The 19754-nt window shown below is 41.3% G+C and overlaps 1 protein-coding gene across 2 annotated transcripts in view; it reads left to right on the forward strand.

Moving 5' to 3' along the window:
- Positions 1 to 19754, forward strand: part of LOC128692828 (neprilysin-1-like) — a 134522-nt gene that overhangs the window by 32771 nt on the left and 81997 nt on the right. For both annotated transcript variants that reach the window (XM_070092175.1, XM_070092176.1), the window contains exons 3-8: positions 953 to 1271; positions 3247 to 3747; positions 5186 to 5274; positions 5410 to 5500; positions 13542 to 13788; positions 18009 to 18222. In XM_070092175.1, coding sequence (XP_069948276.1) covers positions 953 to 1271; positions 3247 to 3747; positions 5186 to 5274; positions 5410 to 5500; positions 13542 to 13788; positions 18009 to 18222 — 1461 coding nt within the window. The remainder of the gene's footprint in view (positions 1 to 952; positions 1272 to 3246; positions 3748 to 5185; positions 5275 to 5409; positions 5501 to 13541; positions 13789 to 18008; positions 18223 to 19754) is intronic.

Consider the following 19754-nt stretch of genomic DNA (forward strand, 5'->3'; position numbering starts at 1 on the left):
TAGTAAGGTGGTTGCTGGTTCCTCCACCAGATAGTAAGGTAGATGGTTGCTGGTTCCTCTTCCAGGTAGTAAGGTAGATGGTTGCTGGTTCCAATGAAAGTGGAAAAGATGAACAGGGTGGTCGGTTTTGAATTATATTTTGTTTCATGGGATAAGAGTGTTTCCTGAGGGAGAATTCCTCAGGGCTCAGCAAGGGCTGTGCCAGTAATTAAGATTTCTGAGGCTACGTTTCCATTTTGTCTACCCTCCTCTTTTTTTGTCGACCTGAGTCTGTTATTCTTTTTTTCTCTCGATTGTTCCTTCATGTTTGCCAGGCGCCCATGTGCTGCAGAAGTTATTTGGTTGCTGTGCGCCCCAGGAGATGTGCTTGATATTATACTCACCATAAAATCCTTTTCCTTAAGTGAGGTTTGCAGTCTTTAGCCCGCCCCTATCCTGTACTCTGTTTGAGGTCTTTGACCCTCCCCAAACTTCATGACTTTGCACTTGGTGAGGTTAAAGTCCAGTAGCTAGTTGCTGGACCAAGCTTGCAGTCGGTCCAGATCTTTTTGTAGTCGTACCTGATCCTCATCCGTTTGAATTCTTCACATTAGCTTAACATTATCTGCAAACAGGGAGACTTCCGTCTATCCTTTCCGTTCTATCCCTTCCGTCATGTCATTCACATATACCAGAAACAGCACCGGTCTTAGGACTGATCCCTGTGGAACCTCGCTCGTCACAAGCGCCCACTCTGACACCTCGTCACGTGCCATCACTCGTTGTTTCCTTCCGTGTGTGTGTAAAATTAGAAATAAAATAGGCTCTTCAATAATCTATCAATATTGCCATTTATGGAATTAATAATGCAAATGTAACTATTACAATTGAAATCATAGCAGTTGTTGAATAAACACCTACATTATTTATTCTGGCAAGTAAATCATGCTTCCCGAGGTTGACATTTCCTCAGGTTGACCAGGCTAAGAGTAGAGGAGAAGCTCCTCCTGACGTGATAACAGATGCAGTAACACAAACCACATCTACCACTACCACCATTGCCGGGGCTCCTGCTACATCTACTACTGCTTCCACTACTACTACCACCACCACTACTGCGGCTCCTACTACTACTACCACCACCGCCACCACTGCGGCTCCTACTACTACTATTACCACCACCACCACTGCGGCTCCTACTACCACCACCACCACCCCTCTGGCTCCTACAACAGTAGAGCCAACTACACTTTCCTCAACAACTAAGCAGTCAGTCACATATACTACTGAAGGTATGTATAAATAATCAAATTTCCGAGAATATGTTAGGAAAGAGAACGTTACACTCTCCGAGGACTTTATCAGGTCAAAATAATCAGCACAAAACCGGTAAGGTGTAAACAGGAAACATTGTATGAAAGGTAAGTACTGCAGTAGACCTACTGGTTCACTCTAGTAGTCGTGCAGTAGACCTACTGTTTCACTCTAGTAGTCGTGCAGTAGACCTACTGGTTCACTCTAGTAGTCGTGCAGTAGACCTACTGGTTCACTCTAGTAGTCGTGCAGTAGACCTACTGGTTCACTCTAGTAGTCGTGCAGTAGACCTACTGGTTCACTCTAGTAGTCGTGCAGTAAAATACCGACAAGATGGATAAGGACACAAATGTAACATAATGCTTCACTATTGACAATGTTTTGCCCAACACAGTGGGTTTTATCAAGTCACAAACTGATCTGTTTGTGACTTGATAAATTCCACTGTGTGGGCGAAACGTTGTGAATAAAGGATTACATCACATTGGATTTGTGTCTTTATCCAGGTTAGTAGTTGTAGAAGTGACTTGTCAGGTGATGGAGTGTATCGTTTTATCTAAGGATTCGTACAAATATTTCAGAAGTGGTGACGCTGCCTTCATTCTGTGTGACTGTGTCCGGAATGGAGATTATTGGCACTTAAGGCATTTCCCTTGGCAGGGTTCTGATTCCTTAACTGCTAAGCAGGTACTGTTCTATTTCATCAAGTGGCTAGTGGAGTTCCAGTGTTGTACAGACGCATTGTTGAAGTTGTCACATCTGCATGCTTACATCTGTTTGTTCAAACGTGTTCTTTAGTTTCGTGCGGTTTCCTTTATGTCACAGCTTCCACAAGGAATTACGTAACAACTGCATTGACTAATGCAAAGTTCTTCACTTGGGATTTGGCTTAGTCTCTGATAGATGAGCTGGAAGCTGTGGCGACTCTAATGTTGCCTTGTACAAATACTCTGAAGACGTTTTGGACAACTTATCTGTAAGGAAGGATGATAACTTTGTTGACAGTGGTGTCAGTGTGTGGAGACTACACTAAGACTACTGAGGCATCATCATCGCCTTTCTCTTGAGAGCATTATGCATTTATAACCCCGAGTTTTTTGACTAGGAATGCTTCTATATACACCAAACCTTTACCAAACTACACTTTCTTCCTTCTTTATTAAGACTGCTAGACATGAGCGCTTTACGCACTGACTCCACCTACAACAAAATTATCTGCTTTCCCAACAGCCAAATTGCCCTGAAAGCTTACAAAGCACTCACAAAAGCATTACTTGAGTCGCCGTGGCAACCAGCATATCCTTCAAGGGCTGCTTCACCATTACCAATGTGAAGAACGTGAAATAGGTTATGTAAATGTTTACACAATCCCTTGTGGAGGCTGTGACAAGGTATACGTCGGAAAGACAGCATGTTCGTGTGACAACTTATACAGTGCATGTGTACAACAGAGCATCACCATCCCCTTCATGAAATGGAATGGCGCCCTCTTAACGACTAGGGAATTTGACACTTATATTTGAAAACACCTTGAGGCTTCATTATCCTTTATTTCAGACACAATTACAACGATAGCGTCATCAGTTCTAACATATTAGCCTGAATCTTCCTTAAAACGATCAAGTCTGTAGTAACCTGACAGCAACAACAAAACTACTACTACTACTACTACTACTACTACTACTACTACTACTACTACTACTACTACTACTACTACTACTACTGCGGTGCTTATGTTCTTTCTGCACCTCAATTTGTTCCCTTTACATAACCTCTGTGTCGATGTATTGCATTTATTAACTTGAGGGCAAATCGTGGCTTTAATAAATGTGTCATTAATTGCTCTTGTGACCTGTAATCTAACATTCATGGTATACTTTCTATGTCATCAAGTGAAATACAAAAGTTCTACAACACGGTGAGAGTCAGCCACAATCTCCTTACTGTTTCCAGATGACTATCCTGTGCTAGTAACTGACGAGTCTGCAGCAATGACCTCAACAACACAGGAGCCAACTACACTGCGTTTAACAACTGAAGAAACAACTACTCTATCTGCAACAACTGAAGAAACAACTACTCTATCTGCAACAACTGAAGAAACAACTACTCTATCTGAAACAACTGAAGAAACAACTACTCTGTCTGCAACAACTGAAGAAGAAACTACTCTGTCTGCAACAACTGAAGAAGAAACTACTCTGTCTGCAACAACTGAAGAAGAAACTACTCTGTCTGCAACAACTGAAGAAGAAACTACTCTGTCTGCAACAACTGAAGAAGAAACTACTCTGTCTGCAACAACTGAAGAAGACACTACTCTATTAGCAACAACTGAAGAATCATCCACATGGTCATTAACAACTGAGGAGTCTACTGATGAATCGACTCTGATGACTACCACAGATGAATCGACTTCTGATAACTCTACAACAATCTTCAACGAGACTAAAAGTATGTACGCCTATACACACACATATATGTATGTATACATGTATATATGTATATATATACACACACACACACACACACACATATATATATATATATATATATATATATATATATATATATATATATATATATATATATATATATATATATATATATATTAATTTCATGCCAGATGATGCGTGAACTTTCGCACCATGGGGAAAAGTACACAGGACAATACCTATCATACCAGACCACACATAAAGCTGAGCGACCAGTGTTATTTGTGGTCTGTTCCCGGAGTCGGTAGAACCAGGCATGTGCCACTTCCACATGTAATGACCCAGGAAAGACACAGATATCTCTGGTGGGTCAGTATTTGCGGAGTGGAGGTGAAACAACTCGTTTACCTTCCGAGTGCCATCAGCTCTGGGACCAAATGCCTATTCACCAAAAACATTCACTTTGGAGAGGAACGTAAAGATGGGAATTATCCCAGTTGCTTTTTGCTGATAACACGGTGCTTTTGGGAGATTCTGAAGAGAAGGTGCAGAGTTTGGTAGACGAATTTGGGGAGATATGTAAAAGGAAATTAAAAGTGAACATTGGAAAGAGTAAGGTGATAAGAGTAACAAAAACTTTAGGTAATGAAAGATTGGAAGCAGGAAGTATGAAGGAGTGAAAGTGTTCCGGCATCTGAGAGTAGACTTGTCTGCGAATGTGTCTATGAAAGATGAAGTGAACCATAGAATTGACGAAGGGAAAAGGTTGGTGCATTGATGAATCTGCTGAGGCAAGGAAAGTTATCCATAGAGGCAAAAAGAAGAATGTATGAGAGAATAGTGGTAACAATACTCTTACATGACTGAAACATGAGATGTGAATGTTACTTCTAGAGGAAGCTGGAGGTAGTGGAGACTTCACGTCTGAGGGTGATCTGTGGTGTGAATATTATGCAGAGAATTCGTTGTTTGGAGATTAGAAGGAGGTGCTGAGAAGGAGTTATTGATGCGCTTTGGACATTAAGAGGTTGACTTGAAGGGTGTATAAATATGGAGTGAAGGCGTTAGCCCCTGGAACACCATCCAGGTATACCTGTTATTTAAAACCGCTTATCGTGGAAATAAAATATACGTATATAAAATATACGTATACTGCGTATACGTATGAATGTAAATGTTTACTTAAAAAATAAGACACAGGTGAACCAGGAAAGGCAAAGAAGATAGGTCGGCTTTAGTTTTACTGTTGCTCACACGTTTGTAATTCAAATTCAAATTCAAAATTCAAAGTTTATTCTCTATAAGGATTACAATGCTGAGTTTACAGAAATTTGGTTATTGTTTGAAAGGATTTCTTTACATGATATTCGGAGTTACGGTGCACATTACTTGCCCATTACCCTCCCTCTCATTTATCAGAGATAATGTGGTAACTCTTGATTCTTTCTTTATAACAGGTGAGGGTATATGCAACACTACATCCTGCAAGCGACTGGCTGCAAGAATGTTGGACATGATGGACTTGGGCAACGTTGATCCCTGTGAGGTACGAAGGATTGTTCATTCGTGTGCCAAAACTGATTTGTGAATCTTGGTGACGAAAAGAGAAAGAATTATTTGGGTGAGTATATAAAAGGAAAAGAAACACGGATGTCCTAAATTGGATTTTATCTGTCCACAGGACTTTTATCAGTACTCGTGCGGGGGTGTTTTAGACGACTTGTTCCTCGACCCTGAGGACCCCAAAGTGCAAGCTGATAATCTTATCAAAAGTGAGTAATGGCTTTCTAAACATGCTTTTTTGGTATAATCTTTACTATATATATTATATATATATTATATATATATATTATATATATATATATATATATATATATATATATATATATATATATATATATATATATATATATATATATATATATATATATACATATATATGTCGTGCCGAATAGGCAGAACTTGCGATCTTGGCTTAAATAGCAACGTTCATCTTGCCATATAGGACAAATGAAAATTTGTGTATGCAATAATTACGCCAAAATCATTCTGAACTTAACGAAAAAAATATATTTCACTGTGTTTGTTTAGTATTAAATTATTGTAAACAAATCTAAAATATATATAGTTGGGTTAGGCTAAAATAAATTATTCTTTTTATAATAAGGTTAGGTAAGTTTTCTAAGATTCTTTTGGTGCAAAATTAAAAATTTTTACATTAACATTATTGAAAAAAATATATCTTTAAACGTATAAGAGAAAATTTTAGAAAGGACTTAATTTTAAATGAGTTCTTGCTAATTGACCAGTTTTACATATTCGGCACAACATATATATATATATATATATATATATATATATATATATATATATATATATATATATATATATATATATATATATATATATATATATATATATGTCGTGCCGAATAGGCAGAACTTGCGATCTTGGCTTAAATAGCAACGCTCATCTTGCCATATAGGACAAGTGAAAATTTGTGTATGCAATAATTTCGCCAAAATCATTCTGAACCTAACGCACAAAATATATTTCACTGTGTTAGTTTAGTATTAAATTATTGTAAACAAATCTAAAATATAATTAGTTTGGTTAGGCTAAAATAAATTGTTCTTGTTATAATAAGGTTAGGTAAGTTTTCTAAGTTCCTTTCGGTGTAAAATTATAAATTTTTACATCAACATTAATGAAAAAAAATATCTTTTAACGTACAAAAGAAAATTTTAGAAAAGACTTAATTTTAAATGAGTTCTTGCTAATTGACCAGTTTTACATATTCGGCACGACATATATATATATATTTACTAGGTAGTAGATTGGTAGACAGCAACCACCCAGGGACGTACTACCGTCCTGCCAAGTGAGTGTAAAACGAGAACCTGCATTTGTTTTACATGATGGTAGGATTGCTGGTGTCTTTTCTCTGTCTCATAAACATGCAAGGTTTCAGGTACGTCTTGCTACTGCTCCTTACACTTAGGTCACACTACACATGCATTTACAAGCATATATATATATATACACTAGTGCCAGAAAAAAAAAGTCCTCCCCCAGTACCAACAATACCACCAGTCCGATGACATTCTTCTTTGCAAATATACAAGGTCTAAAGCCAGCAACGAACAACAAAATACCTTTCATCCGTGGACTGCTTGCAGAGGCAAACGCAATGTTCGTGGCTTTCACAGAGACCCACATAAGGATCACTTGGACAACGAAATATGGATCCCAGGTTACAACCTATACAGATGCGACAGAGTGAACAGGCAAAAAAAAAAAGGGGGGGGGGGTTGGCCTGTATATCGCAGAGTCACTTATTTGCTCAGAACTGCTAAGTGCCTCAAATGATGTAGTGGAAGTTTTAGCAGTAAAGATCGAGAACCAAAACCTAGTCATTGTAATAGTCTACAAGCCTCCGGATGCAGCGCCCCAGCAATTCCAGGAACAGCTGTTAAAAATTGACCACTGTCTGGAAAATCTTCCATCTCCTGCCCCCAGTATCTTGCTCCTGGGGGATTTCAACTTGAGGCACCTAAAATGGAGGAATATAACAAATAATATTGTTGCAGTGATAACACCAGGAGGCAGCTCTGACGAGAACTCACACACACACGAGCTTTTAAATCTCTGCACAAAATTCAACTTAAACCAGCAAATAATAGAGCCTACTAGACTGGAGAATACACTTGACCTCATCTTCACTAAGAGTGATGATCTGATACGAAATGTCACCATATCAAAAACAATACACTCAGATCACGACATAATCGAGGTTCAGACATGTATGCGTGGAGCCCCAGACCGACAAAATGAGATTAGTCACGAGGGAGCCTTCACCAAATTCAACTTAAATGACAAGAGCATAAAGTGGGACCAAGTAAACCAAGTCCTAAATGATATAAGCTGGGAAGATATACTAAGCAAAACAGACCCCAACTTATGCCTAGAACAGATTAACTCGGTGGCACTCGATGTATGCTCAAGGCTTATTCCTTCAAGAAAAAGGAGGAGTAGATGTAAAATAGAAAGAGACAGGCGCTCCCTTTACATGCGACGGAAAAGAATAACAGAGCGGCTGAAAGAGGCCAATATATCTGAAATGCGTAGGGAGTCACTGGTCAGAGAAATAGCAAACATCGAATTTAAGCTAAAGGAATCTTATAGGAGTCAGGAATCGCGGGAAGAACTAAAAGCCATAAATGAAATCGAAAGAAACCCAAAGTATTTTTTTTCTTATGCCAAATAAGTCGAGAACAACATCCAGTATTGGGCCTCTACTTAAACAAAATGGGTCCTACACAGATGACAGCAAGGAAATGAGTGAGCTACTCAAGTCCCAATATGACTCAGTTTTTAGCAAGCCGCTAACCAGACTGAGAGTCGAAGATCAAAATGAATTTTTTATGAGAGAGCCACAGAATTTGGTAAACACAAGCCTGTCTGATGTTATCCTGACGCCAAATGACTTCGAACAGGCGATAAATGACATGCTCATGCACTCTGCCCCCAGGGCCAGACTCATGGAACTGTGTTCATCAAGAACTGCAAGAAGCCCCTATCACGAGCTTTTACCATCCTATGGAGAGGGAGCATGGACACGGGGGTAGTCCCACAGTTATTAAAAACAACAGACAGCCCCACTCCACAAAGGGGGCAGTAAAGCAATAGCAAAGAACTACAGACCGATAGCACTAACATCCCATATCATAAAAATCTTTGAAAGGGTCCTAAGAAGCAAGATCGCCACCCATCTAGATACCTATCAGTTACACAATCCAGGGCAACATGGGTTTAGAGCAGGTCGCTCCTGTCTGTCCCAACTACTGGATCACTACGACAAGGTCCTAGATGCACTAGAAGACAAAAAGAATGCAGATGTAATATATACAGACTTTGCAAAAGCCTTCGACAAGTGTGACCATGGCGTAATAGCGCACAAAATGCGTGCTAAAGGAATAACAGGAAAAGTTGGTAGATAGATCTATAATTTCCTCACAAACAGAACATAAAGTGTAGTAGTCAACAGAGTAAAGTCTGTAAAGTAAAAGGACACAAGTGCAACTAATGTGACATTTATTGTGGCAACGTTTCGCTCTCCAGGAGCTTTATCAAGCCATTACAAACAATACACGGACACAGAGGGTATATAAAGGCTCAGAGTGAGGTGCAATACTAGTGAGGTACCATTTAGATGTTCACTAGTGGTAGTGGTAGTAGTAGTAGTAGTAGTGGTAGTGACAAAAGTAATACAATATGGTAGAGCAATTAATTCGTACATGAGTAAAAGGATATAAAAGCTATTACTTGGGTAACATAAAAATAGGTTGGACAAATAACAATACAATAACAAAACAACGGCAGCTTCACCATCTCCGAAGTCTTAGCAAGAATCCTCCTGAAAACAGTAAACCCTGCCATCACATAGTCTCTCCTGTTATGGTAGGTAAGACACATAGGCAACAGTTAGGCAACTTTATTCCGAAACGTTTCGCCTACACAGTAGGCTTCTTCAGTCGAATACAGAAAGTAGGCAGGAACAGTAGAGATGTGAAGACGATGTAATCAGTCCATCACCCTTGAAGTCGTAGAATTTGAGGTTGTCAGTCCCTCGGCCTGGAGAAGTTCAGTTCCATAGTCAGGAACTATCTGAAGATCAAGCGACAGTGCGGAGACTTAAATACTGTCGGAAGGAGAGGTGCAGAGTAGTAGTAGTAGTAGTGAGAGTGTAGCCACTGAGAAGTCAGGTCCCTCTCAGATCCAACAGTTCTCACTTGAAAGGGTTGTCTAAGGCATTTTCTGTACCAAGAGGCCATGTGTTGCAGTGTCTGACAAGATGAACATCAAAATGGTATACAATACCGACAGGTTGGTAGGTAAGACACATAGGCAACAGTTAGGCAACTTTATTCCGAAACGTTTCGCCTACACAGTAGGCTTCTTCAGTCGAATACAGAAAGTAGGCAGGAACAGTAGAGATGTGAAGACGATGTAATCAGTCCATCACCCTTGTAGTCGTAGAATTTGAGATTCTACGACTTCAAGGGTGATGGACTGATTACATCGTCTTCACATCTCTACTGTTCCTGCCTACTTTCTGTATTCGACTGAAGAAGCCTACTGTGTAGGCGAAACGTTTCGGAATAAAGTTGCCTAACTGTTGCCTATGTGTCTTACCTACGAACCTGTCGGTATTGTATACCATTTTGATGTTCATCTCTCCTGTTATACTACACAAAGCACATTACAGAGAGTGAACACTGAAACAAGCTGCCTCTTTCCACTCTATATATTTGTCCAACCTATTTTTATGTTACCCAAGTAATAGCTTTTATATCCTTTTACTCATGTACGAATTAATTGCTCTACCATATTGTATTACTTTTGTCACTACCACTACTACTACTACTACTACTACCACTACCACTAGTGAACATCTAAATGGTACCTCACTAGTATTACACCTCACTCTGAGCCTTTATATACCCTCTGTGTCCGTGTATTGTTTGTAATGGCCTGATAAAGCTCCTGGAGAGCGAAACGTTGCCACAATAAATGTCACATTACCTGGAGTTTACCTTGAGAGAGTTTCGGGGGTCAATGCCCCCGCGGCCCGGTCTGTGACCAGGCCTCCTGGTGGATCTTGCACCGAACTTGCACACGAAAATCACTCACTACGAAAGCAAAAGACTTGGCAGACGATGCACCATCCCCCCAATGAAAAGCAGGGGTGTCACTAGCACGTTAAGAGACCATACAATAAGTGTCAGGGGCCCGAGACTGTTCAACTGCCTCCCAGCACACATAAGGGGGATTACCAACAGACCCCTGGCAGTCTTCAAGCTGGCACTGGACAAACACCTAAAGTCAGTTCCTGATCAGCCGGGCTGTGGCTCGTACGTTGGTTTGCGTGCAGCCAGCAGCAACAGCCTGGTTGATCAGGCGCTGATCCACCAGGAGGCCTTGTCACAGACCGGGCCGCGGGGGCATTGACCCCCGAAACTCTCTCCAGGTAAACTCCAGGATCAGCGCCTGATCAACCAGGCTGTTGCTGCTGGCTGCACGCAAACCAACGTACGAGCCACAGCCCGGCTGATCAGGAACTGACTTTAGGTGCTTGTCCAGTGCCAGCTTGAAGACTGCCAGGGGTCTGTTGGTAATCCCCCTTATGTGTGCTGGGAGGCAGTTGAACAGTCACAGTTTGTGACTACATGGCCAGTATCAAGGGCAGTACCATTCAGCCCAGACTTTTTATGTTCCCATCTGTTGTAGAAAGCTTCCAGGTTTTCTATGAAAGCAGCTTTGATGTTGTCCTCTTTTAATACCCTTGTGATTTTAGTCCACAGATTTTCCTCATTTGGGCATACCCAGAAACACCTCTTGTGTCCTTTTACTTTACATATTGTCGGTAATTCTACCAACTTTATTACAGAGTAAAGTCCGAGGCAGCTACGGTGAAAAGCTCTATTCCACAAGGCACAGTACTCGCTCCCATCTTGTTTCTCATCCTCATATCTGACATAGACAAGGATGTCAGCCACAGCACCGTGTCTTCCTTTGCAGATGACACCCGAATCTGCATGACAGTGTCTTCCATTGCAGACACTGCAAGGCTCCAGGCGGACATCAACCAAATCTTTCAGTGGGCTGCAGAAAACAATATGAAGTTCAACGATGAGAAATTTCAATTACTCAGATATGGTAAACATGAGGAAATTAAATCTTCATCAGAGTACAAAACAAATTCTGGCCACAAAATAGAGCGAAACACCAACGTCAAAGACCTGGGAGTGATCATGTCGGAGGATCTCACCTTCAAGGACCATAACATTGTATCAATCGCATCTGCTAGAAAAATGACAGGATGGATAATGAGAACCTTCAAAACTAGGGATGCCAAGCCCATGATGACACTCTTCAGGTCGCTTGTTCTATCTAGGCTGGAATATTGCTGCACACTAACTGCACCTTTCAAGGCAGGTGAAATTGCTGACCTAGAAAATGTACAGAGAACCTTCATGGCGCGCATAACGGAGATAAAACACCTCAATTACTGGGAGCGCTTGAAGTTCCTGAACCTGTACTCTCTGGAATGCAGGCGGGAGAGATACATGATTATATACACCTGGAAAATCTTAGAGGGACTAGTACCGAACTTGCACACGAAAATCACTCACAACGAAAGCAAAAGACTCGGCAGACGATGCAACATCCCCCAATGAAAAGCAGGGGTGTCACTAGCACGTTAAGAGACAACACAATAAGTATCAAGGGCCCGAGACTGTTCAACTGCCTCCCAGCATACATAAGGGGGATTACCAATAGACCCCTGGCTGTCTTCAAGCAGGCACTGGATAAGCACCTAAAATCGGTACCTGACCAGCCGGGCTGTTACTCGTACGTTGGATTGCGTGCAGCCAACAGTACCAGCCTGGTTGATCAGGCGCTGATCCACTATGCGGCCTGGTCACAGACCGGGCCGCGGGGGCGTTGACCCCCGGAACTCTCTCCAGGTAAACTCCAGGTAAACATCCTTCTGGGTTTTCTTCTATTTTTTTTGGTAGGTAAGACACATAGGCAACATATAGGCAGCTTTATTCCGAAACGTTTCGCCTACATAGTAGGCGTCTTCAGTCAAGCAATGAAGAAGTCTACTGTGTAGGCGAAACGTTTCGGAATAAAGTTGCCTAAATGTTGCCTATGTGTCTTACCTACCAACTTGTCGGTATTGTATACCATTTTGATATTCATTCTATTTTTTTCCTAGTTCTTGTTCTTGTTTATTTCCTTTTATCTCTCTGGGGAAGTGGAACAGAATTCTTCCTCCGTAAGCCATGCGTGTCGTAAGAGGCGACTAAAATACCAGCAGCAAGGGGCTAGTAACCCCTTCTCCTCTATATATTACTATAATTAAAAAGAAAAACTTTAGTTTTTCTTTTTGGGTCACCCTGCCTGGGTGGGATACCCCCGGTGCTATGAAACAAGAATGTATATATTTGATATATTTATATTTGAGAGTGTTGTGTGTGCTGATACAACGTGACTTATTTGAAGGTAAACAAGGGCTGTTATATAGTTCCCTTAATCTTACACTACTAAGTTTCATTTCACTAATATCAATATTAAGGTATCAATCAATGTGTCTCATCCATCACCCGGTCCTCAATTCTTCCGTTGTCATAGTATTTACGTAAACTGGTTCTGATATACCTCTACATGATCACTGCCTATCAGATTTATTCTTCAGTAGCTATTTATGGACATTAATACTACTTTTCCTCTCATTTATGTCTCCTTTCACTATTTTATCCTCTAGCGAAGCCTCGCTTGTATGAACAAGTAAACAAGAAAAATTTAATCAATGGTATATAATGCCGGCAAGTTGATGTATAAGATTAATGTACAACACCAGCTGTGTGTTATTCATCACGTCAACAAGGGCTGATACACTACTCAGAATTTCACTCTCTCACACTAGTGGTTAATTAAGCAAGTGGCTAGGTAAGAGGTTAAACTAGTAGCTAAACTAGTGGTTAAGCTAGTGCTTAAACTAGTTATTAATTTAATATTAATACGTGCACGTTGTTGCACTTTACAGTCATGTCTAATTAGTCCCACACTTGTACTGCAGATTTGGACTTGGACCTCATATCAATGTCGAATCCATTTATCCCCCAAAAATAATCTTGGGTGCTAAGGTGAGTTGCATGATAATTGAAAACCTAACATCTGCCAAAAACACAGGAGCTATTAATACCGATCTTTGCATTGTATTTTGCGTCACTGTGTCTACAGATAAGTTGGTGAGTGGTTCCCCGAGTGACTCTGTTGCCGAACCAATACAACAGTACTACAACAGCTGCTTGACGTTTACACTCGACTACAACGAAACTGAACGCTTGGAACAGGCTAGGAACCTATTCAGCAATGTTTCCTTTGAGTTTAATCCTAATCCAGCACTAAAGAAAGACGAATTATTGCCTGAGTACGACACGAAGTTCAATTTGACGACTTGTTTGGCCAACATGATGAAGTTGCACTTGTGAGTATTTTTTAAAATCATCATCAAGACTCAGCTTAATTAGGTTACTCTTGAATAGTGATGTTTTCTTCACTAACATACAAGTTAGGTTAGCAAAAAATTGACTTTTAAAAAACTGTATTTATAACCTTGTGCGTCAAAAAACAATTATATGCAGTTTTTAGCACAGAGACTGTTCTATGTACAGTCATGTAGTACAAACCATAGTATGTAGAGTCACGAAGCGCACACACACACACACACACACACACACACACACACACACACACACACACACACACACACACATATATATATATATATATATATATATATATATATATATATATATATATATATATATATATATATATATATATATATGTTGTGCCGAATAGGCAGAACTTGCGACCTTGGCTTAAATGGCAACGCTCATCTTGCCATATAGGACAAGCGAAAATTTGTGTATGGAATAATTTCGTCAAAATCTTTCTGAACCTAACAAAAAAAATATATTTCACTGTGTTTGTTTAGTATTAAATTATTGTAAACAAATCTAAAATATATTTAGTTGGGTTAGGCTAAAATAAATTACTCTTGTTATAATAAGGTTAGGTAAGTTTTCTAAGATTCTTTTAGTGCAAAATTATAAATTTTTACATTAACATTAAGGAAAAAAAATACATCTTTAAACGTATAAGAGAGCCTGAGCTTGCTACCACCTGCAGCTCATAAGACTGCCATCCCCACGAGCCCCTTTGAGGCGGGGTAGATGGCAGACCAGAGGCCTAGCTTCTCCCTACGAGCCCCGTGAGGGCGGGGAATGTGGCTAGGCCTGGGGACACGTGGTCCCAAAGATGAGGAGGTACTTGTACCTCCTCCCATGGGAGACTTAAGTCTCGAGACACTCCCCAGATAGGGAGCCAAGGCCGGGTCACCACTACTTGGAAAAGACCCGGGCCGGGAGTGTACCGGCGAAAAAAAAAAAAAAAGTATAAGAGAAAATTTTATAAAGGACTTAATTTTAAATGAGTTCTTGCTAATTGACCAGTTTTACATATATATATATATATATATATATATATATATATATATATATATATATATATATATATATATATATATATATATATATATATATATATATATATATTATTGTGACCACGAACGAGTGGTATTGATCAATAGCAACACTGCACTAGCCAAGGACTCGAACCCATGCTGCTTTGGCCTGCCTCATGGTGGGCGACAACACATGACGCCCTAATCCACTGGACGCATGCAGCGGATGCGCTACTCTTTTTTTTAACCCAGGAGGGTTAGCCACCCAAGAAAGCAGTGCGTCATCGAGAGAATGTCTCTCTTATTTCCATCGGAGTCATCTTGTTCCCAGGGTGCGACCCACACCAGTCGACTAACACCCAGGTACGTACTTGCTAGGTGAATGGGACAATAGAGATAAGGAAACGCCCAATAATTCCACCCTTGCCGGGGATCGAACCACGGATACTCAGCGTGTGAAGCAAGAGCGTTGCCTACCTGGTCACGGGCACCATAATATCAACAATAACGCCTCCGTATAACTATCAACCTTCTCCTTCGTGAACAGTCGCCTTTCCAAGGACACCACTACAAATGATATCGTGGTGTTCATGGAGGGGCGAATGGTTACTAACAAAACTTTAGTTTAGACTGTTATACGAAGACGTTATTACGGTGGCCGGTGGCCGGGTTCGATTCCCAGCGAGGGTAGAAACATTGGGCGTGTTTCCTTACACCGGTTTTCCATGTTCACCCATCAGTAAAATGGGTACCTGGGTGTTAGTTGACTGGTGTGGGTCGCATACTGGGACAAAACTGCCTAGTTTGTCCGAAATGCTCAGCATGGACACAGGGGTCATCCCACACACACTAAAAACAACAGACTTAGCCCCACTCCACAAAGGTGGCAGTAAAGCAATTGCAAAGAACTACAGACCGATAGCACTAACATCCCATATTATAAAAATCTTTGAGAGAGTTCTAAGAAGCAAGATCGCCATCAATTACACAACCCAGGGCAAGACGGGTTCAGAACAGGTCGCTCCTGCCTGTCCTAGCTACTGGACCACTATGACAAGGTCCTGGATGCTGTAGAGGATAAACAAAATACAGATGTAGTATACACAAACTTTGCAAAAGCTTTCGACAAGTGTGACCATGGTGTAATAGCACACAAAATGTGATAAAGGAATAACGGGAAAAGTTGGTAGATGGATCTAGAACTTCCTGACAAGTAGAACACAAAGAGTAATAGTCAACAGAGTCAAGTCTGAGGTAGCTACGGTAAAAAGCTCTGTTCCACAAGGCACAGTACTCGCTCCCATTCTATTCCCCATCCTCATTTCTGAAATAGACAGAGATGTAAGCCATAGCTCGTGTCCTCCTTTGCGGATGACACTCGGATTAACATGGCAGTGACCTCCATCGAAGACAACGTGAGACTCCAAGCGGACATCAACCAAATCTTCGAATGGGCCACTCAAAAGAAAATAAAGTTCAACGAGGAGAAATTTCAAATACTCAGATATGGGAATCTTGAAGAAATTAAAAATGTATCAGGGTATACGACAAATTCTAACCATACAATAGAGCGGAACAGTAATGTGAAGGACCTGGGGTGATAATGTCAGAGAATCTCGCCTTCAAAGACCACAACAATGTGTCTACCTCATCCATTAGGAAAATGATAGGATGGATAATGAGAACCTTCAAAATAGGGATGACAAGCCAATGATGATTCTCTTCAAATCGCTTGTGCTCTCTAGGCTGGAATACTGCTGTACACTAACTGCCCCCCTTCAAGGCTATGGCGACATTGCAGACCTGGAGAGTGTGCAAAGAACTTTCACGGCACACATAAGTGCGATAAGGCATCTAAACTACTGGGAACGGTTGAAGGTCCTTGATCTGTATTCCCTCGAATGCAGGCGAGAGAGATACATAATAATATATACTTGGAAGGTCCTGGAGGGATTGGCACCAAACCTGCACACGAAAATCACTCCATATGAACAACACACAAATAACCCGCAAAAGACTCGGCAGGAGAGGCAACATTTCTCCAATGAAAAGCAGGGGCGCCACGAGTACATTGAGAGACAACACAATAAGTGTCCGGGGCCCAAGACTGTTCAACTGCCTCCCAGCATACATAAGGGGGATTACCAATAGACCCCTGGCTGTCTTCAAGAAGGCACTGGACAAGAACCTAAAGTCAGTACCTGACCAACCGGACTGTGGTTCGTACGTCAGCTTGCGTGAGACCAGCAGTAACAGGCTGGTTGATCAGACCTTGATCCACCATGAGGCCTGGTCTCAGACCGAGACGCGGGGGCGTTGACCCCCGAAACTCTCTCCAGGGAAACTCCAGGCAATAACAAGACGCTTTCACTATAATAGTATGTCAATGATGTCAGCTAGGCTTGTATACCATGTACATATACTTGTAGAAATAAGATATTATTATATTACTTGGGGAGCCCAGCCTGCCTAGGTTTGATGAGAGGAAAAAAAGTATCTGCTCATGCGCAAGATGCATCGAGGCTTAAACATGGAAGGTGACTGTAAGCTACTATCAATGCCTATACAACTCTACAAGTATTATACTTCTAACAGTACTACCATAGTGTACACTGATACAATTAATAATGCACACTGCTTCTATGGTGTACAATGGGACGATATACAGTGCACTCTGTACTTCTATACTACAGTGACACAGCAAACATGGTACCAAAACAACAATAGTTTATCTCTGTCTATATGACCAGTATATATATATATATTGGAATGTAAAAATTATTACGTACCTTTGATGCGTGATACAGCCACTTACGTCACTGCTCATCACACGAATAACAAAGTTTATTTAGGTACAAGTAAACATTAGTACAATTACCCAAATTTAGGTAATAACAGTTATCACAGTAACATATGTGTAAATTACCCTCCTGGATAACCCCAAAAAAAGTTAAAGTGACTTATTTCCACTGGGATCCTAGGAACTAATTATTATTTAAAGCCTAGCGGTAGGATGCAGTCGAAATCAGTCATGATTATAAAAAATTAAAACTGCAAAGTAACTCAACTGTTAAAAATAATTTAGGCCAAGAATATTAACCTGATTCAAAAGTTATAAGTGTTAATAACAATGTATAGTGTGGATATAATGTATAACATTTGTCGTTTATTTGGTACAGTGCGCCATTCTTTGATCTGCACCTGGACGTAGATGGCAGTGATAATAGCAAGTTTGCCTTGAAGTTGACTCCACCTTTGTTTAGTTCACCGTTCAGTGACGACCTAGCCAAGGCTGTCTGTCTCAAGAACTATACTAACCGTCTTCAAGAAGCTGAACTGTCAACCAAACAGTTGGATATCAACAGTGAATACAAAATTTATCAGAGGTGCAAGGTGAGTTTTATTAAAACATCAGAATGGAGTTCGTATAGATGGTTTTGAACGCTGACAGCTTGATAATTGACACACTTGTCAACATGTGAATCTGTTGTAGAGAGAGAGAGAGAGAGAGAGAGAGAGCTAAGATAATCCATCACAGGGAAGCACTTCATGAGCTCCTCAAATCATTAGATAACCTACAAGCTATTGTAGAAGGTCAGTGCAAGCCTGCATCAAGTGACATAAGCTGCTCAGCTGATGGCGACACTATTGACAAAGACTGGAAGTCCCACACTGAGCTTAACTCAGGGGTAAACGACTGGTGGAATTCTGTCATCGCTAAGGTCCCACAGACTGGCAGAGTTCAAAACACTACCTTTGGGAATTCTAACACAATTCCTCTGACCACCACAGAGGGAACTAATCCTCTTCCAAGCAACATTGGGAAGCCTTGGATCTGTTGAATTCTCCTACACCTGACATCTCTGCTTCAGCCACTGCCAGTCTACTTGACAGTGCACATACCATCTCTGATCCTACACCTGTCAGCACACCTGCCGATACTATTCTAGAATCTGGTAGTAGTGTTTCGACAGCAAGTTCTGAGCCGGAGTTTCTCCACCAGAGACGAAGGTGCAGTTAGTGATCAGGGAACTATCACTGCACCTGATCACCTACTGCGCCGAAGTACGAACAGCAGGGGACACATCTGTCAGAACTGGTAGAGGGCAGGGGGTAGAGGACGTGGAGGAGGACGTGGTGGAGGAAGACATCTACACCGTCTCACCCTCCACTAACACAGTTCCAGCGGCAGAATCTGAGGACAAATCTGCGAAACACAGGAGGTGCAACAAATCCTAGTCCACCCTCCCAGGCACCTAGGCTGTGCTCTCGCTGTCACCGGAAGGGCACTCTGCCAACAACTGCCTGCGAGATACCAGGTGTAACTACTGCTACAAGAAAGGACATAAGGAGGACCAGTGTCAAGGAAGAAAAGGAACTTGACAGACAGGGCCACCTGTTTAGAGACCTGTTCTCAGAACAAACCAGCAGGATCTCTCTGAATTGGAAACACTCTCACACGTCACCCACTTAGCTACTCCTATCCCAGCCCAGCAGGTAGGATTGGGCCTCCTCTAAGACCACAGACCTACATCCTGCAGCTGCCTCAGTGCCTACCTCTCACAGGGCAGGCACCTTACATTCCCTACACCCCACCACCTCAAGCTGACCACTTCATCATGAGAGCCAGTCTATCAGCATCCTGTCGGCCAACATTAGGGGTTTCATTACTAATGTTGGAGAATCACATAGCTTTGTGAACACTCGACGTCCAGACATGATGCTGTTGTTGTTTATTTTTGGATGACAGGACTCCAGAAAATTTTGCAGAATTGCTGGCTACACCTCATGGATGAGAAAGAGACAGGCAAGGGCAGGAGGTGGTGTTGCTGTGTCTTCTTAAAGTGTTCATGCCCAGCACATAGATGTTGCCACCCCTACACATCTTGAAATGATGTTCTTCCAAGCTCTGTATAAACACTAGT

Source organism: Cherax quadricarinatus, chromosome 38, assembly GCF_038502225.1.
Source record: "Cherax quadricarinatus isolate ZL_2023a chromosome 38, ASM3850222v1, whole genome shotgun sequence".
Lineage (NCBI taxonomy): Eukaryota > Metazoa > Arthropoda > Malacostraca > Decapoda > Parastacidae > Cherax > Cherax quadricarinatus.